Source organism: Sinohyriopsis cumingii, chromosome 4, assembly GCF_028554795.1.
Source record: "Sinohyriopsis cumingii isolate HCF-2022 chromosome 4, ASM2855479v2, whole genome shotgun sequence".
Classification (NCBI taxonomy): Eukaryota; Metazoa; Mollusca; class Bivalvia; order Unionida; family Unionidae; genus Sinohyriopsis; species Sinohyriopsis cumingii.
In genome coordinates, this window is record NC_142964.1 from 73,467,330 (window position 1) to 73,495,295 (window position 27,966).

Consider the following 27,966-nt stretch of genomic DNA (forward strand, 5'->3'; position numbering starts at 1 on the left):
TCCATCTTAGATTGAATTAGTATTCTTGTATTCTTGGTTTCCCAGTTTCAGTGATCAGTAAAAAGAAATCAAAGTGAATACCATTTTTTTCATGAGCTACTTTTTCTATGGTTAAAGTTCACAAATCAGATATGAATACAAAAGTCTGAAGCCACAGGTTTCCAGTTTAAAGCTCTGATAAAGGGACCTTGTGCAACATTTTCTTATGATCAGAACTCATAGATTGTTGGAATATTTAACTTTCCACCAATATTTATTTTTACTTACCATATAGACTCGCTTTTAAGACAAGTCCAAATACAAATTGTACAGACCCAGATCTGCCATTGCAGGGGGCCCCGAGTGGTCTAAAGTGCTCTCCGTTATAGATCACTGCCATCTCACCTCTGTCTGTGTGGGTTCGAGTCTCGGATTCGGCCAATGAGGGTATGTGAGAAAGCTTCCCAGTAGCTTTTCGAGGGTTAGTGGTTCTTTCTGGGGATTTCCCAGGTTCTTCCTCCACCATTAATATTGGACGCCATGTATAGCCTATCGTGTGCTGAAAAATGGTGTTAAACCCTATTACAACAACAACAACAAATATGCCATTGTATAATGGGTCTGAGCAGTCTACTAAGAGTAATCAGTAGAATAGACTATAATGGGTCTGAGCAGTCTACTAAGAGTAATCAGTAGAATAGACCCAGATCCACTAGAGCAATATGCGATGGCAGATAAAGGCCTACATTGTTTGCAGTTTGACTCGACTTATAAGTGAGTATATAAGGTAGCATGTTGTCCAAGCAATCTAAAATCAATCTGAAATTTAAAGGCTGAAATGTATTTTCTTGTGCTACATTTTTCTAAACATCTATCCCAAAATAAGGGTCATTACATAGAAAAGTGTAGGAAAATTACCCTGTCACCAACTGTTCATAAAATAATAATAAGTATTTTACAATTTGTCAAATCTGCACAGATAAAAGACTCCTTTTGTCAAATTAATGCATAAAGAAAAGTATACTGTATGCTGTTGAGTGAATTTGTTTCAGTGTGAAACAATTACTGAGATGATAGCAGATTTTAAGTTTTCCACAATTACTGAGATGATAGCAGATCTTAAGTTTTCCACAATTATTGAGATGATGAGATAACTTAAGATTTCCACAAGAGAAAGCCTGTACTGCAAATATACGGCAAGTTATAAATCATGAAATATTCCCTAATGTCTAATTTGCTTTTTGTTGACATTATCATTTTCTTTCATATGACTTTTATTGTGACTATTAAATTGTTTACTAGTAAAAGTAAATTTCAGAAGTAGTTGCAACCACGTCATTTTACATAGAATCTCTCCCAGAGGATGTCATGGTTCTATTGATGTTTTATATTCACCTTTAGACACTTTTAATCACCACTTTAATTTTTATGCCCATCTCCCCCATCTCCAGAGTATCTCGCAGTCACACAGGACTAGTTTTGGAGTATCAACATAGTTGTTTCCAATGCTTTCTTGTATAAAGCAATCTATACTGGCAACATTGTCATTATTAAGGTTACAACTTGTTGCATTATCTGTTTAGACTTCAATATCAGTAAAAGAGTACTTTGTATGAAACTTGTACAGGATATTTTCAAGCCCTACCTATAATTTTTTGTTAAATCCCTACAAAAATCCTCCCTCCCCATATCTGGATAGAGATGTGGCTTCTCTTTAATTAGCAAGCCTGGAATGGTCTCTCTTATAATGAAGACATTTTTTCTTTACAGTCGTGCATTAATATCATTTAAGTTAAAAATATTAGAGAGTGTAATGAAAATATTGTCATCTGTAGTAAAATGTAACAATATTTGGATGGTATTTCAGAGATTTCCAGTGTGACATACAGAACTTTGACATCAACAAAACCGATCCACAGTGGTTTAACTACTTCCTGTGTGGTCTTAAAGGAATGACAGAGCATCTGGGTCTGACCAACCAAAGGGGGTTAAACTGCATGACTGACGGAACCATACCCAAGAGTGCTGGACTGTCTAGCTCAAGTGCGTTAGTGTGCTGTTCAGCCCTAACAGTCATGCATGCTAATGGCCAATCATGCAGTAGGGTGGGTGTAGGCAAATGAATAAATAGGGCCAAGCAAGGCCACTACTAACTCAGTTCTGTTTCATTGTAACATACATTGGAGGCAGTTATAGTTATCCATAAATATAAACAATCTTCTATATTTCTGTTCATTGCAAGTGAATGGCATTTGATAATTTAAATCACCACAACCAAGGGTCAGTTTATGAAAAATTCTACAGACATTTCATTTGCAAAAAATACAACTCTTGACACTAGATCTGTCAGCTCATGTGTCAGCTGTTGATGAAGTCATATTAAATGAGAAATAAAGACAAAACTGTTCGATACAATCTGTGCATGCCTAAAATATTTTGTATCAGCTATGAGGCAAAGGAAAAAGAAAAAAAAATTGGGTTGCTAGGATTCTTTGGAGGAATTACAGGCTCATTTCACTTCTTTCATGTAGCAAATAATTTAGTTGCACTTAAATCTATGTCTTAAAAATAGCAACACATATCTGTAAATATTAGTTATTTGTATGTCATCTGTACTTTCTAGAGAGTCCTGGCAGACCTGTGTGCCAGGTGTGAACAATACATAGGAACACAAGGGGGTGGCATGGACCAGGCCATCTCCTTCATGGCAGATGCTGGATCTGTAAGATGTTTTCTCTGTCTCTCTCTCTCTCTCTCTCTCTCTCTCTCTCTCTCTCTCCCAGCTTAATGGGTTGGGAGAGGGTGACAAAATTTAAAAGGCATTGAAGATTCAAAAGTGAACAAAGAAAATAAGGCAGATAAACTTGTCTGTTCAATCCCTGTTTATGTCAGTAATCAGTCCTTGTAAAACCCTTCTTTGTTAGTTTATTGTAATCGTATGGTTGGTAATTGTCATAACCATTCATAAAATGAATTAGTGTTTGTTTCTTGCAAATTAAATTCACCTTCTCCTTGGGTTTTATAACAAAACTGCTGAATTTCCAAATGGTTCCAACTTCTGTATTTTTGCATACAAGTCCAGTTTGTTTTGCAAAAATGCACAGACCCGGATCTGATGTCACATCCGACAGATCTGGATCTATTAAATTTGTTAGGTGTGATCATGGCAACATACATCATAGACCTTGATCTGCTGGTCCATTATGCTTTGGCAGATTAAGATCTATGTTGTTTGCAGTTGGTTTTGTCTTATAAGCGAGTATATATGGTAGTGTCATCCAAACCCATCATTATACAGTTAAGGCAATCATAAAAAATTATGCAAAATAAAAGTCAGGCTTATGTACTTACTTTCACTTGCCAGTAGCTTCTCGAGGGTCGGTGGTTCTTTCCAGGGTTTTTCCGGGTTCTTCCTCCACCATTAATACTGGCCGCCATGTATAGCCTATCGTGTGCTGAAAAATGGCGTTAAGCCCCATGAAAACAACAACAACAACAACTTACTTTCACAGAAATAGAATTATATTTGCTGGGCATTTGAGAAAATCTTGCCGGGATTCCACAGTTGATCTATTTACTTGTGTACTTCCTAATTATTAGGGTAGCAATAAAATAAAACTCAAGATTTTTCTGTTAACATGAAAAAAAATATTCAAAGACTAGCCAACTTATATATATATATATATATATATATATATATATATATATATATATATATATATATATATATATATATTTCAATGCATGTGGTGCATATATATATATATATATATATATATATATATATATATATATATATATATATATATATATATATATATGCACCACATGCATTGAAAAAAACGTTGCTTTTAAAGTGTTGGTATAAAGCAATTTGATATAGCAATACTATTGGTATATCAAATTGTGATCCGCCCATGGTGCAATAATTTGCATATATAAATATTCTTGAAACTCTGTGCTGCTGATTCTAGGTCTATAGATCAAGGGGGGGGGGGCCAAGTGGTCTAAAGCGCTCATCATTACGGATCACTGCCGTCTCACCTCTGTCTGCGGCGGTTCGAGTCTAAGATTCAGCCAATGTGGATATGTGAGAAAGCTTGCCAGTAGCTTCTCGTGGGTCGGTGGTTCTCTCCAGGGTTTTCCGGGTTCTTCCTCCACCATTAATACTGGCCGCCATGTATAGCCTATCGTGTGCTGAAAAATGGCGTTAAACCCCACAACGACAACAACAACTATAGATCAAAATTTAAAAGGCATTGAAGATTCAAAAGTGAATTTCCATTCATTAATCATTAGCGATGTATGAAAATAACGATAAAAAGTATTAATCGATTATTATTAAAAAATGAAAATATCCAGAGTCTGCCTTTCTCTCTCTCTCTCTCTCTGTCTCTCTGGACTAGCATAGCATGATACTGGTAAAAATCCATGAAAAGACGGGCATAGAGGATTTTCACTTGTGTCATAAGACAGTGTCTCTGGAACTATGAATGATGGTAAATGTTAAGTCAAATCAACCAAAGGAGAGTGAGAGAAACAGTTTTATGGTCAGTAGTAAATTAAAAATGTTAATCAAAGCAGAATAATTATTAGTCACTATGCCATATTTATTTCCATGCGCCGGTACATGAATGGCTGAGCGTTCAAAGCTTTTAGTGCATTACTTTCTCCTATAAAAACATCTTTCGTGTCTAACCATAAGTATGTCTTATATTGATTTAATCAATTGGATAAAAATAGAAACTCAAAAAAGAAAGCATTCAACTTATCAAGATGCAAGGTTATTGTGAACAGCCACAAAAGGCACAGAAGTACATTTTGTAGAGGATACACTAGGCAGGGTTATGAGGAGTTCATTTACACGGTCAATACACGGTTGAATGTAGTCAATCTTAACTCCATTCAGTGTGCAAATATATATGATATAAATAAAATATATGTATAGTATGTATGTGATATAAATAAAATATATGTATAGTATGTATGTGATATAAATAAAATATGTATAGAATGTATGTGATATAAATAAAATATATGTATAGTATGTATGTGCTGTATCAATAATTTACCACTTGTATAATTTTTTCATTAAAATGAAACTCTGCAAGCCTTGTTTCCTTTTAATGATAAATGTATGCATCTCATGGTATATCACTGATACAGCATACATACTATGCATACATACATATATACATACATACATATATATATATATATATATATATATATATATATATATATATATATATATATATATATATATATATATATATATATATATATATAATATGTAATGTAGTTAAGTAGCTAAAATGTTCTATGTTTCTAAAACTATCTAGGTGTTGGAATTCTTACTCATAGAGCTCTAACAAATAATACATGGGTAATTAAATGGTTGTCAAGTTGCTTGTTGTCTAATTGATTGGGGCGAAATGATTCATGTGTATATCAATACTTAAACTGTAACAAAACACATTGATACAGGAGATGGAGAATCAATACAAAATGGTACTCACCATATGCAAGTTATTTCAATCTTCAGCAGTCATAAATAATTAGTATTAGTTCACGTTGTTATTCTTTAAATTTAGAATTAATCTGAAACTGCATTTGCAGTCACAGACACTCATTTTTATTAATTTTAGTAAAAATGAAAATGTCTAATATTGAGAATATTTACTTGCCGTCTACAAATTAAATACAAAGTGACATGGTTTGTAATCTGTCCCCCCTCCATGCTATGCTAATTATCTTAACTGAGCAGCATGTTCAGCATATAGGATACTTACCAAATGTGTTCCACATGTATAAATACTTATCATTTAATAACTACTTGTACACAAAGTTTCTATGTTGAATTGTATCTAGTCTGCTTTGATTATTTAAAAGCTACACTACTGGTGTGTCACTTGGTGAAATATGTTACATTGAACTCTCATTGGTGGTTATTGCTTGTTCCGGTCCAGGTTAAACATTAAACACCGATCAGAAATCAATGTAGCTTATTCCCTGGGTGACAAATGGGATGTATTGGTACAGCAACAGAGAAATATCATGCAAAAATAATTAGTTGAGATGTAAATTACTTAAATAGAGATGCTGTCAGGGTGTGCAATTGCATGAATCATGCAAAATTAGTAGAATTTGCGCACTTGGAGAACTGTGACATGTGAGAACTCCCACAAATTAGTTATCAAAGTCCCACATATGCTCAGCAAAGTCCCGCATATGCTCAGCAAAGTATACAATTTTTATTTAACTGTTCTTGTCACGACTTATGTTTTTTCTTCTTCAGGTAAGCAACTGTTTACACGTCTGGTTTCATCAAGCATGACATGAATGGTTGTTAAACTAAATTTGATTGGCACATTGTGCACTGGATAAGTATTATAGCGTGGTTTGAGCCTTCCATCAAAGAAGTTTAATAAATGCATGTTTAAAAATACAGGCTACCTACAAAACCCAAAATGTCTGATTCCCAGTATGTTTCATCTTCAGATTACAATTTCATTTGGCAAACACTAGCTGATGATAGCGATGATGACAATAGTTTTTAAAGTTTTGAAGTATATCGGATTATCGGAGCTGGGAAAGTGTTAATGGAGATACTAGTGGGTGATTTTGAGCTCGAAAATGGCGTTACATTCAAATCAGATGTACTGCACGTATTGGATGAACAAGAATGGAAGGCATGACAGTCATTCTCCCTTTAAGCAGTAGTTCAGAATTAATTGTAGAAAGGGCTGAATCCTGATCCTATTTTAAATACAGACAGTTTAAAAGTAGAATGCAATTTTCTTATTTTATGAATCAATTTAGCCATGTGAATCAAATGCTACAAAATCATATCCATATCAGGGTTAAAATAAGCTGACTAAATAAGGATGAAAAAACGAAATTAAGAAGTAAAGATATTTATTTGAATACCTCTCTCTGTCTGCACAAGCAGGATATGGCATTGATGGACAAAAGACCATATTACAGCATTATGGAACAGATAATAAATCTGGCATTACAGTAGTCAGCAAACTACTGATTCAAGAAAGCGATAGTGATAAATCCTATTTTAGAGCAAATGTATCCTAAAGATAATATTTTGGAAAATTGTACTTAACAGCCATTAAGATAATATTTGGAGCCCTGGGAAATTGTACTTAACAGCCATAAAGATAATATTTGGAGCCCTGGGAAATTGTACTTAACAGCCATAAAGATAATATTTGGAGCCCTGGAAAATTGTACTTAACAGCCATAAAGATAATATTCAGAGCCCTGGAAAATTGTACTTAACAGCCTTAAAGATAATATTCGGAGCCCTGGAAAATTGTACTTAACAGCCATAAAGATAATATTCGGAGCCCTGGAAAATTGTACTTAACAGCCATAAAGATAATATTTGGAGCCCTGGAAAATTGTACTTAACAGCCATAAAGATAATATTCAGAGCCCTGGAAAATTGTACTTTAACAGCCATAAAGATAATATTCGGAGCCCTGGAAAATTGTACTTTAACAGCCATAAAGATAATATTTGGAGCTCTGGGAAATTGTACTTAACAGCCATAAAGATACTATTTGGAGCCCTGGGAAATTGTACTTAACAGCCATAAAGATAATATTTGGAGCCCTGGGAAATTGTACTTAACAGCCTTAAAGATAATATTCGGAGCCCTGGGAAATTGTACTTAACAGCCTTAAAGATAATATTCGGAGCCCTGGGAAATTGTACTTAACAGCCATAAAGATAAAATATTTGGAGCCCTGGAAAATTGTACTTAACAGCCATAAAAATAATTTTCACAACATCTTCAAGCTGACAAAGCTAGCTATGTGTATGCTCCTTCAGAAGGAAGCACAGAACAATATTCATACATGGATAAGGAACAGAGTGTACTCAGAAGTAATTAACAGATTAATGCTTATAGAAGTAGAGGTGAAACCTTTTAAAAATTTTGATTTCTGTAGAGCGGAAGAAAGAGAGGCAGATACTGAACTATTAGGTAACTATTTAATTATGGCTGTCTCCTCATCCCCCTCCTTTTCTACTTCCCCCTTATTTCAGTGACAAAGGGGGAGGTCTCACTTAAGATAAAATCTGGCAGCATCTCTCCTTAAATTGTACTTGGGGAACAAATTTGGAATGTCTAACCATTGAATGAAGGTGCCAGTGGAATAAATAAAATTAGCACAGATACATTGAGATGCAGATTTCAAATCGCTCAAGTTTGTCACCTTGTGTAAATTTTTATAAAAAGATGTCGTAGAGTAGGGTAGCGTATTGTCAGTTATTTTCCTTCTTCTTCACAAACAAATACAAGTACCATGGGCCATAGCAGTCTTTTGCATCTAAAGGAAGTACAGTGTGATAGATTTTGTTGGTATTCATCCTCATTCCCATGCCCCAATTTTTTTCTAGATGAGATTTTCTTTTCATGAGGAAATTGCATTTTTTTCTGTTTTAAAGATATTATTGTAATGTCTTCCAAGTTTAAGAGAGGCATGAAGTTGGTAATAAGATGTTTTCAAAGCATTTAAGCCAGGTAAAACAAAGGGTCTGGGGGCTAAAGTGAGCTAAATGGAGCCACCAGTAAATGGCCTAAAACGCTTAATAAAACTCACTGACAAATAATAGGCAGTCTGTTTGAAAGTACTTTTGTTATCTTGTCATCGATGAGAATTGCATATAAATATGACAGCTATATGTCTATCTGTAGTCTGCATACTGGAAATACAACCAGTATGTCAACATACATAAAAGGGCACCATCTACCTTTCAGAGATGGAAAGACCATCATGTCTATACATGTATCGATATGAATCATATTGATACACAGTACAGGTGTACCATTTCACCCCTACTTGTTTGTCAATAGTCATTTGGATCACCTGTAAGCAGTAATGGATTAACTGTTTTTGATAGGTCAGTTCCACACTATAGGTCCATTACTGTGGATAATGGACTTCAGATCAAGATGCTATGTTGTTAGAGAATCTTTTATGTTCCTTGTTAAATTCCCTCCATGAACTCGGAAATGATTCTGAAAATATCAGCAGATGTAAGTTTGTAGATGATTTTAAAATATTCGTGTAAATTATGACAAGTAATTGTCTTAAGTTCAGTGAAAAGGAGATGTGTTACTCTTGTTTCTTCAGGCAAAGAAGATAGACTTTAATCCCCTGCGAGAGCAGAATGTGACCTTGCCAGATGGTGTGACCTTTGTGATATCCAATAGTTGTGTAGAACTAAACAAGGCAGCTACATCACATTTCAACACTCGTGTTGTGGAGTGCAGAATTGCATCTCAGGTTATCTTTTATAGTATTTTCATAATTGTTATAAATGTTAGTATTATTATTTATCCATTTCATTCACCTCTGTGTTTCTGTTATCAATAGAGCCAAGCATTGTGATGCAAGAGCCCAATAGTAATCACCTTTTGCATCTGTCTGTCTGTCTGTTTGCACTTCTTGTAACCAGCTAAGCTCTGTACCATTTAACATAATTTTATTCTGATCCAATTTGGTATGTGCATTGTCTCATACATTTAGATATCCCTTTTATGGTGTTTGTCTCATCAACACCATTTCCGACAGAGAAATGGCCTTTGATGCTTCATATTTTGTTTTGGGATGTTGCTTGTAACCAGCATAGCTTAAAAACCATTCAGTATTTTATGATGCTATGAATATTGCCTCCTAGGCCTTGATATGACATTTATTTGTCTCATCAGCTCCATTTTATGTAGAGTTATGGCCCCATGACAATTAACTTGATATTTTCACATGGGAGTTTGCTTGTAACCAGCATAGCTTAAAAACCATTCAGTATTTTATGATGCTGTGAACATTACCTCCTAGGCCTTGATATTTATTTGTCTCATCACTCCATTTTGTGTGGAGTTATGGCCCCTTGACAATTAACTTGACATTTTCACCTGGAATTTTGCTTGTACCAGTATAGCTCAAGAACCATTCTGCATGTTCTTGTGCAGTTTGATATGAATATTGTATCAGACTTGCATGAAACTCTTCTGGGTTTTGTCTCATTTGCATATTTTTGGACAGAGTTATGCCTTCTGCCAAGGAAATTCTTATCTTGAACAGGGACCTTGAAATGTTGTTTTTAGTTAACATTTGTAAGAGACACTGAACATATACTTATGTAATTTTGGGAAAAATAATGCTCTTTAGTCTTAGACATGTTTTTATTGGTTTTATCTGATTTACACACTTTTTGGTTTGGACAGAGTTATGGCCTTTGTGAGTCAATTTTATGTCCTTGTATGGAATGTTGCTTGCTCAAGAATCATTCAATGTATTCTGATGCACTTGGTTTGGAACATTTTTTTGTAGACTTAAATCAGACATGATTTTTCTCCGTTTTAAAGCGGAATTCAGCTTTTCTCCTGACTTGAATCCGATTTTTCATGAGATAATCCGGTTTTTTTTATTATTATGTCTGATCCAGTTTTTTTCCAGTTTTTTAAACGTCTGTTTGGTCCTATTCCACAACGACCCTTGTAACGTATTCGCTCCATATATTAGCTAGCCCACAACTCTCATAAAGAGTATTCTGATTGGTGAAAAGTTTAAATTCATCCAGTGAATCTTTGTGTAAATGAAACTGATGGCAATGGAAAGAAAAAGCATGCTTACAAAAAATGGCGTCCCAAGTTGTTGAGAGAGACCATGACACGAAAAGTTTAGATAAAGGTTTAAAAAATGTATGGAAATGGGAATGGCTGGAGTCAAAAGTTGACAGAAATTTAGTTGGTCAGTTTATAAGAAAACTGAACGCTCGAGGACTGGCATTTTGTGACCTCTGCAATAAAGATATAAATTACGGAAGTCGTGGTTGGAAGAGTCTGGAACAGATGTAGCCCTTTTTCAGAATATGTGCACTGCATGTCACCAATACAAACTGGAGCTAGAAAAAGAAAAAGGCTCTTGTTGACAAGGAAAAGAAACGATTGCACATTGAGCCAAAAAGGAAGGCTAAAGAAATCTTTGATAAAGCCGCAAAAAGAGCTCGACTGGCATATCAACAGGTTTTGTCCAGTGGACAAAAAGACAAGTGAATATATGGGATTATTTGTATATAGGTGATGTACTTGCCAATGGGTGTTTATTTTACAGATTTGTTATGAAAAGAGAGAAGTGTAATATGTTGGCAGCAAAAAATGCCTAATTATTAACTTAATTACGACGTGAACACTGACATGCACATGAAATAACTTAAGCACCAATAGTATTGGAGAACAAATTCATGTGACAATAAATATTGTGAAATTATTCAAGTTGAAAACTTTTGGTAAATTTGCTAGTTTTTCAAATGATTATTTTGTTATATATTATGATCATAAGTTGCACCAGGAGCACTGCCCCTCGAACCCCCAAACCCCCCTTTCCGATTTTCAGCTTTTTTTTATTGAAGACCAAAATCATGTCTGTTAAATGTGTCGTTTAAGGTTTTCGTCCTGTCTATTCAATTTCAGACAGAGTTATTGCCCTCATTGTCATAACTTGCAGTCTTGCTTGTGTTGACCAGCCCTTGAAAGAATTTCATTTCTTCTTCAGATATGATAACCAATCATAATGCTTTAGAATAACAACCACAACCTCATAAATCCAGCCTTCACAAGCTAAAATTTAGCTATATATGTTAAGTTTGTTTGCCAACATGGGTGGGAGTCGGGTAGAGTGATCTTCTTTTTAGATACAAGTGACAAATCCCATCAGTACTTCATGTACTATAGAACTTATGGTTGTGCTAGGTTGCATGCTCTTTAGAGACCTCACAAATATCTGTATCAAGAGTGAAAGTATTTCACTGGTGGCAGAAGACACTCTTTGGACAGGGCACACTCATTCTGTATGACAATTCCACTGATGAATTATCTCAGATACCAAGGGGGTACGAATCACCTGACCTCTGCCTCCTCTCCTGGTTTGGAATGGTTCAGACACCTATGTTTATCTGCCAGCAACAAAGGTAATGAACTGGAGTGCAATCTTATCTTGAATTCTCCCAGCAGAAGGCTCTATACAGGAAAGTATTATTGAAGAAACTCCAAACATTCGATATCATTCAAGCAATCACTGTCTCGAATATCCATTGCCTAACTTTTGTTTCTCAGGTTTTTTTAAATATATTTTATGATTTTATGGCTCTATGAAGTAAACTAGAGTGAGCTGATCCCTTTGTGATTCATTCATAGTTTTAGACTTGGAATCTTGTTTTTTCTAACCTCAGGTCATGAGTGATATAATTTTTGCATACTTTTAATAGAATTTGAAGATGGCCCATTACTAATTTCATGCAGTTTTGTAAATGAAAGTGTCCTTTAGAGATTGATTCAGTTTTCATCCAAATTAACACATTAATGCTATCATATCATGTTTTCATTCCAGATTCTTGCAAAGTCCCAAAGTCTGAACTGGCGCGATTACAGAAGGTTTGGGGAGGTGCAGGAGAAGTTGGGACTGACACTTGAAGGTTCAGTAGGTCTTGTAAAGCATGTCCTCCATCCAGATGCATACAGCAAATCTGAGGTGTGCCAGATCCTGGATGTCAGTCCGGAAGAGTTGGCTCAGACTAGCCTCAGTTCCAATACTCTGTCAGGTACAAAAAGAGTTTACTAAGTATTACAGCCTGTGTGTCTATGTGTATGTTTACTAAGTATTATAGCAGGTGTGTATGTGTGGACTAGAGGTTCTAAATTTAAGCATTTTTTCAGGAGAAGATTCTGAATGTGGGTCAGAATTCAAAATTTCAATTTATATTTTAACATTTTCTTTGAATTTTCACAGCAAATTAAACCTTTGAGAAGCACTCTGATTCTATCCTATGATTTTCACTTCAGTAAACTTGTTTATTAAAAAGTTGTTTGTTGTCAGATTGTTTAGACAAGATCCAGAATCATACTCATTTGTTTTTACAACCTTCAGACTTTCTTTAGCCTATTTGAGCATAAGTTTAGATTTATGATTTTAAATCCCAAAGTCATAAAGCATACTTCAAGTTATTTGCACACATGTTTGTGTACATTACTAAATTCTTGTTGGCAGTGTTGTTCAGGAGTGCATGACAGAAGTATTCCTATTTGGAGATTATCCATTCCCACATCCTACATGACTGATATTCTGACCTTTCTGTAATACATTCATTTGTATATGATTTCTCCTACATACCATCCAGATCTGTATCTCATCAATCTGTGCAGTATCTGTATCTCATCAATCTGTGCAGTATCTGTATCTCATCAATCTGTATCTCATCAATCTGTGCAGTATCTGTATCTCATCAATCTGTGCAGTATCTGTATCTCATCAATCTGTATCTCATCAATCTGTGCAGTATCTGTGTCTCATCAATCTGTATCTCATCAATCTGTGCAGTATCTGTATCTCATCAATCTGTGCAGTATCCAGCTTCATAATTGGTTCAACAGTAAACTCTGGAGTTGTCTAGCCTAGCACAAAGTTCTAATGCAGGAAGAGCACAGGTTACATAGTGTAATTTATTTAGATTTAAAATCAAAACAGTAACAGGGCCCCGAGTGGCCACGTGGTCTAAAGCGCTCTCCGTTACGGATCACTGCCATCTCACCTCTGTCTGTGTAGGTTCGAGTCTCGGATTTGGCCAATGTGAGTATGTGAGAAAACTTGCCATTAGCTTCTCGAGGGTCGGTCTTTTTTTCCAAGGTTTTCCTGGGTTCTTCTGCCATGTATAGCCTATCGTGTGCTGAAAAATGGCATTAAACCCTACAACAACAACAACAACAACAAAACAATAACTGTCATAAACAGTTCTTAAAATATATTTCCATGTTTTAGCTCAGTGATGTAACCATTCAAAAAGAAAGCAAATTTCTTTTTAAGTCTCCACAAATTTCCACACATACGTTTTTTGTGTTGTTTAAAAAAAATCTTTATGCATGACTAGATAATCATGCAGTTTTCAAAAGAAATTTTCAGGACGTTTTATTAAGAGATGCAAGAAAATGATAGCGGTGCAGATTGAACAGGAATAACTAGTTGTTAATAAATGTATCATAGCAAAGTCTGCATTTCTTTGTGTTGCTTAAGGTCGGAATGGGACACCAGTCATGTACTCAGTGAGCAGTATTAGTCCACAACTTTCTCTTTTTATTCTGACCAGTCAGATGATGGCCTGTATGAGAACTGCAAACCCGTGTTCTCAGTACATCTCAAACTGATTATTGTAAAAGTAAAGGTCAAGACACTTGTACTACAACCTTTTTTCTTTACTAGGTCTTGACATGGTCACTTAGTTTAAATAATATTTACTGCAGTACCTTTCAGTTTGATTAAATACAGGTTTGAGAAACAAGCACATGCTGATGATATAAAGAAAAACTTATAAATATAATTGAATATTAGCTTTATTGCTGTTTGAAATAAGTGTAGTGTGTACAGCTCTTAGAGGAGGAAAACTTAAATCTTTTCTTTTCAGTAGCATTTCCACTGTTAGTAGATGTATTAGTAAATTTTGTGTTTAGGTTTCATAAAGTCACGAATGATAAATAAAAAATAATCACAGTTTGTAGGAATAAGTTTTTACTGATTGTGTTGCCCTATTTGTGTTTAGTTGAGTCCTTCAAGCTATTTGACCGAGCTACCCATGTGTTCAGTGAGGCGGACCGGGTCCAGAAGTTCCAGGAGATATGTGATACCAAACCAGTGGCAGCTGCAGAAAAACTAGGGCAGCTGATGAATTACAGCCATGCCAGTTGTCGGGACCTGTATGAATGTAGCTGTCCTGAACTTGACAAACTGGTTGATATTTGTGTGTAAGTTGAAGTCGGAACTTAATTTGTTTTATGTCATTTATATCACAGATTCTTGCAACTTAACATACTCTCCATGGCACAGATGTTGGTGTAGGTGATATTATTTTAAGTAGAGCACACTGGAGAACCAGAAGGAAAATTCTGAAATTGTTTGCACTGTCGCCAACCCTTATAGTCTGAAACTCCCAATTGAACCCGAGACTTAAGCTGCGCAGTATGCTTTTTACCACTGGGCATGGTGTGAGTCCCTACTCTGAAGCACAATCTGCAACTTAGATTTTGACTGGGTGCATTTAGAATGCCCCTTTCACAGTGGCGGTGTGAGGGAAGGATGGCAATTGCCCCCATGGGTGCTCGTCAAAGGGGTTAAGAGCTTTTTATTTTTGCAACTGAAATTTTCATAGTATTTCACCTCACCTTAATGTAACAGGGGCTGTTCCTCACAAAACTTATATTTAGGTGGGAAGAGGGGAGGAGAAGGAGGATGACAATCGACATAAGAACTGTTGTGTATGACAAAGCAGAGGCAACACTAAAGAACATTGCCCTTGCAGTAGTGTCACCTATAAATGTCATTGCCTGCAGGTGCCTCAAACCCTCGTGTACTACAGCCCCTTCAGGAAGTCCCAATTTTGAGGCAAATGGTACCATCCCTTTATGTCAGATGAAAACAAATTGTGCTTTATCCAACAGTCCCCTAAGCCATCTAATCCTGCATTGATGTGGTCTTTTGTGCCTCTGAAGACCCCTCACCCAGATCCCATAGAGATGAATTGACAGGTGGAAATAGCTGGTCACTTTGATATGACCCTGTATACAGCTGGTTCAAATGAGACATAGTTGGAGCTGCCATTGCGATGTCCCATGCCACCATCTCAAGCTGGTTACCAGATAAAGTCTCCGGTTTTACTGCAAAAATTACAACAATCCTAAAAACTTTAAAATACATTGAAACCTGTCACACCAAAAAACAATTCAACATCTTTTGGGATTCCCTTTCTATATTGCCCGCCATGCAAAGCAGGACTAGTCACATTGGTACAAAGGCTAAGGGCATATAAAGTAACCACAGCTGCCCCGCAGTCACCCATTTATGAATGGAAGATTCCAAATACTGACCTCAGATATTCTACAGGTCTACACGTTTGGCATCCTTTGCAGAATGTGTAAAATTACAACTATACAAACTTTAGAATATAACACTTGCTGTGGGAGAGTGGCATCCTTCATATAGAACATCAAAAACCTGCTGTTGGAGAGTGGTGTCCCTCTTATAAAACATTAAGCTGCTGTTGGAGAGTGGCATCCCTTATATAGAATATCAAACTGCTGTTGGAGAGTGGCATCCCTTATATAGAACATCAGGCTGCTGTTGGAGAGTGGCATCCCTTATATAGAATATCAAACTGCTGTTGGAGAGTGGTGTCCCTCTTATAAAACATTAAGCTACTGTTGGAGAGTGGCATCCCTTATATAGAACATCAGACTGCTGTTGGAGAGTGGCATCCCTGATATAGAACATCAAACCGCTGTTGGACAGTGGCATCCTATATATAGAACATCAACCTGGTGTTGGAGAGTGGTATCCCTCATATAGAACAAATCAGAGATGAGGTGGTATTGTGTTGACTCATGCATACCTTCTGAAGGGTGAACCTTGACCAGAGTACATACCTGACCAGCGTCTTTGTAATGTGATAGGTCACATGGTATGCATGTATATAAAAGCTGAAGTTCAGCTGATTTGTATTCTGATGTGTATCATTCTCAGAGAAAGAAGGCTCAAGAAGCAGTAAATCAAAAAGCTGGTCATGAGGTAATTATCGTAATAAATAGCCTAGAGATGACGTGCCTGAAGAAGGCTTTCCAAAACTGTCAGTATTAGAGACGATAAGAATAATCATTGTATTTATGAGAAGATTTATCAGGTGCTGATACCAATCTCGGAGTACAAACAACATGGGGGAAGGTTCGCAACCAAAGTTGTAAATATTCCTTTACGCATGCTCCCTTACATGTCACAGGCTATTATATGGGGGCATACATGTATAGACTATATAATTCATTATATAAGGATATGCATGTATTGATTATATGGACTTTTTATTATGTGCTCATTTTTGTCTTTGTTAGCTTTACATTGTCAAAATAATGCAATATTTTGTGATATTGAATACAGTAATACCTCGAACATTCGCGAGGTTAGGTTCCAGAACCAGTCACGGATCAGGAGGAATCGTGAATGTTTGGTACAAGTCACTAAAAATGCTAATAAATGCTTATTTCTAGGGTTTAAACCCTAAATATGACCTAAATCATGCTCCCAAAGCGCTTTAATTTCATTTAAAGTTAGCTTAATACATTACCCTTAAAAAGAGAAATAAATGGTTGACGTAAAAATAGAGTACAGTATTGCCTAATGGGTATTTACCACACTAGCACATTTACAGTACGATACATATATACTAATATTACCCCTATACTAATTCATTGGCTGCCATTTTCTTTTGCACTCACAGTAAGGTAAAACCAAGTAACCAATGGGACTGTAAACTTAATGACTGACGTTTTCTTTGTCATTGTCAGGAAGGTAAACTAGGTAAACTTCATATGTCACAGAAGTCATATAACGAAGGTACAATTCAATAAAATAAAGAAAACATGTACGTAGAGGGTACCAATGAAAATTTCGCAAATCCGTGAATTCGCGAATCCAGAAATGCGAATGCACAAGGTATTACTGTACCTTGATATCGCATGCATGTGTGCCTAAAAATAGTATAGTGTAATAGGAACTACTTTGTAAACAAACCATGTACACTCATGTGATAGATGCCAGGTTTTGCTAGATACTCAATTTGAGAAAAAATTGTGGCTGAAGATTTTGTTAGGAAACTAAGAGCCTCAGAGCCAAAAAGTCAAGATGACAATAAAGTACTATTTCCACTGGCTAAATGGACTGTCAAACAACAGCTGCTTAGCAATTTTCTCCATGTGACTATTTTGATACAATGGTAGGCTGGCGGAAAGAAGACACACAGCGTATGATACAGGTCATAGCTGGCTTCAATCCAACAGTGACCATGCAAGTGACAAGGCATACACATGTCTTCTTTAGCTGGTAACAAGAATGGTAGTAAATACACTTACATTTGTGCATCTTGAATTTGCTGAAAATGTACATTCTTAGTTAGTTCTGCAAATCCAAATGACATGTCCTGCAAAACCTGATACACACCTAAACTGTACTGGAATTTTGAGACATTTCCAACTGAAATCTGCACTGGATTAACCAATAATCCAGTCCATCATAATCAGAAAAGTAGAATTGAGTTGGATCAGCATAAAAATTAAAATCCATCCATTCCAGACCATATGGAAAAGTTGTTGCAATGTGCAAATTTTAGTAGACCAAAGTTCCAGTTCTTTGTTATACTACTATCGAGCACACAACGAAGTTCAAAGGTTGCTGGGTGGTGCTTTGTGCACATTAATATTGTTATTGTGTATTGATGATTCTTATTTTTTATTATTATATGCTCATTTTTTTCTCTGTTAACTTTACAGTGTCATTGTCAATCAGTATTTTACGATATTGCACACCTTCATATTACATTCACCTGCATAAAGGAACTACTTTCTATTATAAATAAACAATTGATGCAGATGCCAGCACTTTTGATTTGTAAACATATCATGTACATTTGTGTAGTAGGCGCTTTGCGTTTTGGTTGATGAAATTTGTTTCTGAATGACTAATTTAAAAGAGATGTTTCATGGTCTGCCACATACCAGCTGCTTTGGCACATCCGCGTTAATTTTTTTTATACAATGTTTTGGATTTAGGCTAGCTATACAGTAGATGCCAGACAGGGTCCTTACAAATAACATACAAGTGATAAGGCATAAACTGTCTTCTTTAGTTGGTAATGGTAATAAGAATGGCAAAAAATATACTTACAGTTTTACATCCTGAATTTCCTCAAAATGTACTTTATTAATTCTGCAACCGCTCTGGTGGCCTAGTGGTTAGAGCGTCCACCTCGGATGCGGGAGGTCATGGGTTCAATCCCCAGTCGAGTCATACCAAAGACTTACAGAAATGGTATTACCTGCTGCCTCGCTTGGCACTCATCATTAAGAGGTTAGTGTTAGGACTGGTCAGCTTGGTGGCAGGATAATGTGACTGGGTGGGACATCATGCTACATGTCTGCGGCATTATGCCCCAGTGTTAGACATCACTATAAACTGCTACACTGAAGACATCGTAGCGATATGACTGAAAAATTGTTAAGGCTACATTTAAAAGTCCAAATCACACACACACACATCTTAATTCTGCAAACCCAAAATACATGAGCCATGTCATGAGTTCTCAAGCTTGATTACACATTTCGAAATTGTACTGTAATTTTGACTATATTCAAAGTGCAGTTACATCCTCCTTACTGCAATCAAAATGAAATTAAATTCAATAGTTTCTTTTTGATAATTGCAATTGAAAGACTTCATATTTTCCCCACATTATGATTTCAAATAGTCTGTGAAAGAACAAACACACTTGCAGATGTTAACATGCTTCTCCCACGCTGTTTCAATGAAATGTATTTCATGTACAATTTGCACAGATGAATCCAGTCCATGATCACGAAATTTCATAGAATCGACAAAAATCTATTCCTTCCAGATCAAATGGAAAACTTGTTGCAATGCGCATTCATTCACAATATGACTCCAAACTTCAGTTTTAAGTAGACAAAAATGTCATTCTCTTTTGAAACTTATGTCTAGCGCGACACGTTCAGATTTATCTGGGCAGAGTTATGTGTGCATTAATAATGTTGTTGTTGTGTAATGATGAATCTGTGCTTGTGCATTTAATTTGGAATGCAGCATAAATTAATTTACTTTGTTTCTTGTAGTGTATTTTGTTTATATAATTAAGCCTTAGGTAGAATAAGAAAATGAGCATATAATAAAAAAGGTTACTGCATTTGTATGGGAAAATACAAACTCGTTTTGTCAGATGGATATACTGCACTAACAAGGTCATGCAGTATTCCATATGAAAAACTTGTTCACATTTTCCCATACAAATGCAGTAACCTATAAATATAGCATAAATTCAATTACTTTATTTCTTGTAATGTATAATTTTATAATTAAGCCTGATGTATAATAAAAAAATGTGTATATCATTAAAAAAATACTGCATTTGTATGGGAAAATATGAACTTGTTTTGTCAGAATAATACTGTACTCCCGAAGGTTGTGCAGTATTATTCCAAAAAATCTTGTTTCGTATTTTCACATACAAATGCAGTAACTTATAATTATTATATAAGAACATATATGTATAGACTATATTATATAGGGATATATATACATGTAGAGACTATCTGATTTAAGGATATACATGTATAGATGATATTATATTAGGGATATACATGTATAGACGATATTATATAGGGATATACATGTATAGACTATACAATATAAGAATTTCGTTGTATAGACTATGTGGAAGTTTTTCTTTCCTTTAAAGAAAAAAAAGCATTTGAAGCATATACATAAAAATGACAAGTTTAACTGATAGTTTTGTGTCAGACTCTGACATCTTTATTGGAGACAAAACGCATGAAATATACATGTTATCTGTTCATTAATCTACTGTATTTATGTTCTGATGTAAGGGAGCTACTGTGGGTGAAATGTCTTAGGGGACATCCATAAAATACATGTGCAAAATACTGCCCAGTTTTGATCCCCTAGCTCTACCCTCCCATTGCACAGCATACACTTTTGTAACCACCCACACCCCTGTGTACACACACTGGTGCATTACCACCCCTTTAACAATTTCAAAGATGAAGTTTAACACACTCATTAAAAATAAGTAGTTTTAAGTTTAATGCAATGTAACAAAACCTAACCAGTCACCCCGTCTCTGTCCCCCTCATCATATGCAGGCCTATGCTTTTGTCACCCCACCCCTCCCACCCCCTCCATGTGTATGTAATTCATGTATGTCACCTTTTGAATGAAAATAAATAGTTGCACATGTACTCCCAAATAGTAATAGTGTTATTGGACTGTTTTTATAGGTCCTGATTAATGTTCTGTTTGTTTCACTGTAATATTTTTCTAATCCACCTGAAAACATATCTATATAAATGCACAAAATAATGGTCGTTAGGTCACAACAAATGACAGAAGAAATCTTGTCTTTTATAGACATATAGACATAAGCCTTGTACATGGATGGGTCTTGTACAGGTTTTACATTCTTAAATGAAGAATTACCCGTGGTATTTTTTTTGGGGGGGTAATAACTATAAATAGTACTATTTCAATCAAAGTCTAATGGTATCTATAATAGTGATTCAGAAAGTGTTTAATACAAGTTCATAGTAAAAGTGAACAGGTGCAACATATACATTTTTTATAAGAATGCTCATTTTTATATAAAGGAAAAATACCTTTGTGTGTCGCTGTAATGGATATTTTGGATGAATAAATGAGTCCTCTGTCCACACAAGACATGCTGTTCATGTTCAGAATTCTTCAATAATCTTTTTACGCAAGTGTTCATTTAGGAGATGTGCTTTTAAAGCAAGTGCTTTCACCCATTTATTACTTTATTTATCAGGAATGCGGGTGCCTTGGGGTCAAGGCTAACAGGAGCCGGTTGGGGAGGCTGTGCTGTTTCCATGGTACCAACAGATCAGTTGGATTCATTCCTGGAGAGAGTTACGACAGATTACTACCAGAAGACTTCAAGGGGAAACAAAGTCAAGGAGGCTTTGTTTGCTACCCAGCCTGGTTCTGGGGCTGCAATTTATACAGTATAAAGCTTGATGTAGCTTATTTAAATATTACTCATTTTAAAAATTGTAAGGTAGTAACTTTCTGAGGAAGTGGTGCTGGTGCCGAGCAAAGATACTATTCTGTTATCAATTATATCAATTATATTTTAGTTTCAATAAAATTTTACATAGTAGGTATCACATTTTAGAAATAACTTTTGGGCAGAATCAAAGCCTGTGACCTTACAATTACTGGTTTTCACATTATTCCTGCACATGAATTAATAAGCATGCACCCCTACTTTGTGTCTGAATTCATGACAAAAATATCCATGTCTAGGTAAACCCATCATGGTTTCCGGTAGAGTAGCAGCTGCTGAAGCCTGCTTAGAATATGGTGAGTTGTTGTATCCATGTGCACATCCCTCCATTTGTACTTCATACACACCCTAGATTGATCTCAGTGTTGCACTCAGTATTAGTTTTAGAGCAACCTCATTGTTACAGTTTTAGAATAACCTCAGTGTCAAAGTATTTGACTATGCTGAATGAAAGGAAGACTCAGAATAAAGAGGGTCTTTTGTCTTGAAACTTAGATCAGGCACACTTGGTGTTTATTACTACCTACTTTTGTTAGATAATTGCGTCAAGAACAGATTTTATGTGCATTTTATTCAATGTGACCATAATTGGAGTGAGAATGCATCTTTAAAGTGGCAAGTCTAAGGGAGTTAACTCTTCTAGGTTGGGCATTCATGTGATGCGGGCATTGTTAATCATGTTCTGAGTTTGTACTTATTCTTAGAGGCATTAGCCTGACAGAATTTACTGAAATAACAATTTATTAAGCTTGCAGTGCAGGTACTAATATGTTGAACAGGGTGTTTTGAAAATGGTACCATTTCTAATATTGTAATTTTATAACAAATAAAGTTCAAAATTATATGACAAGTCTAGTCAGTGCAATAGAATCTTGAATAGAGACTATTTTTGAAAAACAATGTGTTTATGTGCTTAGTTTTTAAATTAAAATGCCTGCTTTCATTATTGAACTTGGTTTTTGTATTAGATGTGATATTGAACAGTTCCAGAATCAGTAAATATGGTGGAACATTTTGAGGAATTTTACACACACGCCAAAAAAAACATTTTGCTTTTTTTTAAATGTTTGCTATTGTGAAACAATGTATGTTAGTCATTATAAGGTATATTGGTGATGGATTTTGCTGTTGTTATTTTTATAAAGTTACTTGTTCAGGATATGGTATATTTTGACAGTATCATTGTTTAATAATGTTATAGAATGGTATTTACTTTAGATGTGGCAAACATAATATTGCAAATTTTTTCAGACCTATGTGTAACACACTGTTAGCTTGACACATTATTATGCAACATACATTACATTCAGATGCATGTTTTTGGACAGCCTGATGTTTTATTACTACTCTTTTCACTTGAATACAAAACTCTAAACCAATGCTTTTCACTTCTGTTTTATTATCATCATAGCAAATTATTTCTAGTAGCCTGGATACTTAACAGAAAAAAGCTTGTTGTTTAAATAATGTTGTCATTTGCACAGGAGAGTTCATAAAACAAGAAAACTGAAATGTCCGTTCGCGTAAATGTACATATTATACTGTATATACACCCATATAAGTTGAGTTCTGCCATTGCATAATATGCTGGCAGTTCAGGGTCTGTGCTGTTAGTTCTACTGCTTACTAAGAAACTGCATAGACCCAGAGATGCTGGTGCATTGTGTGATATTTGCCCTTTTGATGTAGACTACTGAATATGCAACAAAGATGTTTACACAAACGAAAATAGTTCCTCAACAGTTGCAAAACTTTGACTTAAATGTCCAACAGTTTCTGTCATTAATGTGAAACTGAACCATTACGTCGCATATGACTTTAAATTGGGGCCCCCAGTGACCAAGTGGTCTAAGGCGCTCTCTGTTACGGATCACTGCCATCTCACCTCTGTCTGTGTGGGTTCGAGTCTCGGATTCGGCCAATATGGGTATGTGAGAAAGCTTGCCAATAGCTTCTCGTGGGTCGGTGGTTCTTTCCGGGGTTTTTCCGGGTTCTTCCTCCACCATTAATACTGGCCACCATGTATAGCCTATCGTGTGCTGAAAAATGGCATTAAACCCAACAACAACAACAACAACAACTTTAAATTAATCCTTTTGAGAAATCATTTTCAAGCATGGAACGTGACCTTGAGTTGCATTGTTTACACTTCTGTCAATATTTTACTTGTTCTTGTATATTTCATGTCTTACTAGTACCAACGCAAAGCAGATAAACCAGCTAAGGAAACAAATTACAGACATGACAATGTGGAAAAAGATTTTGAACATATGCCATATTAAGGGCATTGTTAGTTGTGGGTGGAGCAGTAAGTTTGTATGTTCAAAAGTTTTGAGACCCATTAGACAAGTGAATGTTTGATTACACCTGAAATACTTTGAACAGACTAACGCACATAGAAGCTATAGAAGCTGGAAGAGAAAAGATTAAAACATTCGCCTAATGCTCGTGGGACATCTTGATGTTGGCGAACCATAACCAAATGTGCATTAGGTGAAGCAGTTGCAGAAGCTCGCATTGATTCAACTAAAGGCCTAGAGGTACACACCAGATGATGCAAGCTAGATATTGACAATCTTTAAAATCTTCCTGCCACTACCCATCATGGAATGTCATATTGGCACAGGCCTTTCACCAGTAAACTTCTTATGATCTCAAAATGAAAATAGTTCCGCTTGGGACAATCTTGATTTGAAATTTTACAAATATTCTTATCACTACTCCTCATGAACAGAAAGAGATATCGACTTGAGGTGTCCACCTGAATACTTTTTAAAATATGTTGTATATTCAAAATGAACATAGTTTCGCTTTAATCACCAGTATGAAAAAACTTGTTATGGCTATTCCATCAGAATGGACAGTCATACTACTTGTTTTGATATCTAGTCGGTTCTAAATAGAACTTGTATGGACTATGGCCACTGCAATAGGCTATTATTTTTCAGCTTCTCAGGAGCGTGATATCATATCAACATGGGAGTTTCAGGTGAAAATTCTCATGTCTTGTTGGTCTGAAACGAAAATTGAAGAGGTGACAATCTGACTCCAAATGTAGCTGCAATGGCAGCCATCTTGAAGAGATTCTTATCATTATTTATCCAAAACGAAAAGTCACATCCACAAGGGATTTTCACGAAAAAGACTTGAAATGTTGTCAAGTTGGTCCTGAATAGAAACTGATGTCAGTTTTATATCCAGTATGGCTAATGGATGCAATCTTGACATTGTTTCTATCGCCACCACTCTGGAATTGATTACCTTATCCACATATTGTTTCAACGAAAATATTTCATGTAATATCTAGTTGTTCCTAAATGAAATGGAGTCCAACAGAGATTCAATATTGTTGAAACAATGAATATTTACCCTCCTCATTGGAACACCTTACCAGCATGTGTTTTTGCCATACAACTTTTTATGGTGTCGAATTGGTCTTAAATAAATTTTGTGCATATCTGATATCCAATATGGCTGCCTCTTAAAACTCTTATCACTACTCATCCTAGATGGAAAGTTATGTGAACATTAGGTTTTCACCAGAAGGCATTTTATTTAGTTGGTCCTAAATGAAAATGGTACTGATCTGACATCATGAATGACCATCCTGAGAGCCATCTTGACATTCTTGTTACTCTCATGTCTGGGAAGTCAAAACGACATTTGGTCTTCGCCGAGAGACTTCATACATTATCCAGTTGCTCGTAAGTGATATTGATGCTGATCTAACTTCCAAAATGAGTCTCATGGCTTTCTTGAAAATCTTTTTGTAGCTACTTCTCCAGCACTGGCATTCATATCAACTTGAATTATAACAAAATAAAGCTTAGGAGATTTAGACGGTCCTAAATGACAATGGTGTCCCTCAAACAGTACATGAGGTTTTCATCAAAGATCTTGTGACTATACTGTTTGTTCTAAATGCGAACGGTGCCTGTATTTCGTTTACTCTTTAACATGAGCAAGTCATTGCATGACTTGGTTAAAACAGATTCATGCATCATAAATTTAAATAGGATCGTATAGTTTGGCATACAAGGTCAGTGATATGAGTTTTTTTTATCATTATGGATGATGTTTTCATTTTTATCCTATCAAATAATAACAGGTTAACTACAGTTTGTTTGTAACAACCCAAGTTTTTACTTTGTGATATCGGTGTCCTTTTTTATCTATAATGGATGCAAAGTGGTCACTTGTGCAGGTTTGTTTACTCTGCTGGTTTAAGATGAGAAGATCCGAGGTGATGAACCTATTTATATTATCTGGCTGTGGCCCAACATCTTTTGACAATTGATCCTATCGCCTCTCCCCCAAAGCAAACTACAAAAGGTGACTAAACTAGTTTTATCATGAAATATAGTTGGTTCTACATAAACATGACGATTCTCGGAAATCCAATATTGGCATTATGGTGGCCATCTTCAAAATCTTGATATGTCTACTCTACTTCTCTTGAAAAAATAGTCATATAAAAGTAGGATTTTATTAAAAGACCTTTTGTGACTTTGAGTTAGCTCTCAAATATCAATGGTGTCTGTATGGCCTCAGAATAAATTGTCATATTACTATGGTGTTTTCATTAAAGCATCAAAAGATATATTGCTAATCCAAATTAGTCCACTCTAAATTGATCAGATTTAGGGTAAACTATTTACAACTTGATACTTGTAGGTAAGTAATTGAAGGCAAACTGTGTTTATCTGATTGATTTGTTATTGTGATTGATGCTACTCATAGGGATAAATGCCCCTAATAACATTTTACCTGGAATTTATTAGCAAGTCAGAAGGCGTCGCTATTAATGCTTTGCCAATAGAGGCTGACAAAACAGTAACTGAAAAGGCAGATTTGAAATATCAAAACTGAAAACTAAAGCTGCAAGAGCCCTACTTGATTTGATATTTCATTTTAAATTTGAAGCTAATAGTATGACCTTGAAGACCTTGACGATCCAAAAGTACAAAAGTCATTTACTAAATGGAATCAAGTGAAAACCTACTTTATTGAGAAACAAAGTAATGGCTATGATAGTGGAATAAGGTGATCACAATGAAATGTTCACTCTGAAAAATGTAACCTGTTTTTGCTCACTCCCTTTCTCGTACGTGTATATCGGCAGGGATGCAAATATATGCAGATGTATGTAGGTAAAGACAAGTGTATATATGCGCATACAAATTTGTTTGTCTATATGCATGACTGGTTATGCATTCTTTCATATTTTTTGGTTTAGAATTACTAAAATTATCAATGTATTGATATATTATCTTGAAATTATTAATGCAAACTATTCAATAGTTTCTCTCTTTCTTCTCTCTTATTTTTCATCTCCCCCTTGCATACGAGGTTTGGCACAACATGTATAAATGGCTCAAAGGAAGCAGATGTAAACATAGTTGTTTCTGCATTCCCTAAAATATCCTTTTTTTTTCGTTCCAGGTACAAAATGTTCTTATTATTTATACATTATGCATTTCGCTGCCTTAAACATTTTGGATTTTAACTTCTTGTATAACATGTTATCTCATCATAATGATGTTACATGTGACGAAATTATGGAGTCATCATCTCAATTATATATTTGGGATATAAATAATAATAATTGCATTTCGCTTTTTCTTCAAATTTTTGGGAATGTAAAATATAGAGTGCCTTTGAGTGCATATGATTTGTTTTGAATTTCAAAAGGTGTTATTTTGAAATTGTTAGCTATGAGTATACTGTTAATTTTTGTAGCCATCAAGGTTTTCTCATCGCAATTCATGCCCTGCGATTAGTATTTTCTGAAATGAATTCATTGTATGTTATAAATTTTAAACCTTGACTTTTTTTGGCATTTATGATGTAAAATTAGAATTTGTGAATTTATTTAAAGTCATGCAAAACAATTTTAACATTATTCGAAAATAGTTTCCTAGTAGACATCAACTATACTGCAATGTCTGCTTAATTAACTTTATGTGATAATTCACAAATATAATATCAAGGAAAATATATCACTGGTAACATATGCTTATTCTTTATCATAAACAAAAATATTGTATTGTTTCTTTCCAGGTGTAAATTTAGTTTCAGAATGCTGTTTTGATTTAGCCAAAACCAACTGTATCCCATCAAGAGAATTATCTTTTCTACCATACAAAGGGTATTGATCCTGTTCACATCTTGCAATTCCCAAATATTATAACAACCTTATTCCAATTCTCTCTATGGAGTTCTTCCTCGGAAGTCACTGTGACGAAGAGAGTGTCAAATTTCTCT

At 35.3% G+C, this 27,966-nt stretch overlaps 1 protein-coding gene across 1 annotated transcript in view; it reads left to right on the forward strand.

Annotated features, from left to right (window-relative positions):
- The window catches only part of LOC149801445 (N-acetylgalactosamine kinase-like), a 32,121-nt gene extending 9,040 nt beyond the window's left edge, over positions 1 to 23,081 (forward strand). Inside the window, exons 5-10 of the mRNA XM_089955578.1 lie at positions 1,847 to 2,084; positions 2,603 to 2,701; positions 9,135 to 9,287; positions 12,393 to 12,603; positions 14,593 to 14,794; positions 21,445 to 23,081. Coding sequence (XP_089811704.1) covers positions 1,847 to 2,084; positions 2,603 to 2,701; positions 9,135 to 9,287; positions 12,393 to 12,603; positions 14,593 to 14,794; positions 21,445 to 21,646 — 1,105 coding nt within the window. The 3' untranslated portion in view covers positions 21,647 to 23,081. The remainder of the gene's footprint in view (positions 1 to 1,846; positions 2,085 to 2,602; positions 2,702 to 9,134; positions 9,288 to 12,392; positions 12,604 to 14,592; positions 14,795 to 21,444) is intronic.
- The last annotated feature ends 4,885 nt before the right edge of the window (positions 23,082 to 27,966 follow it).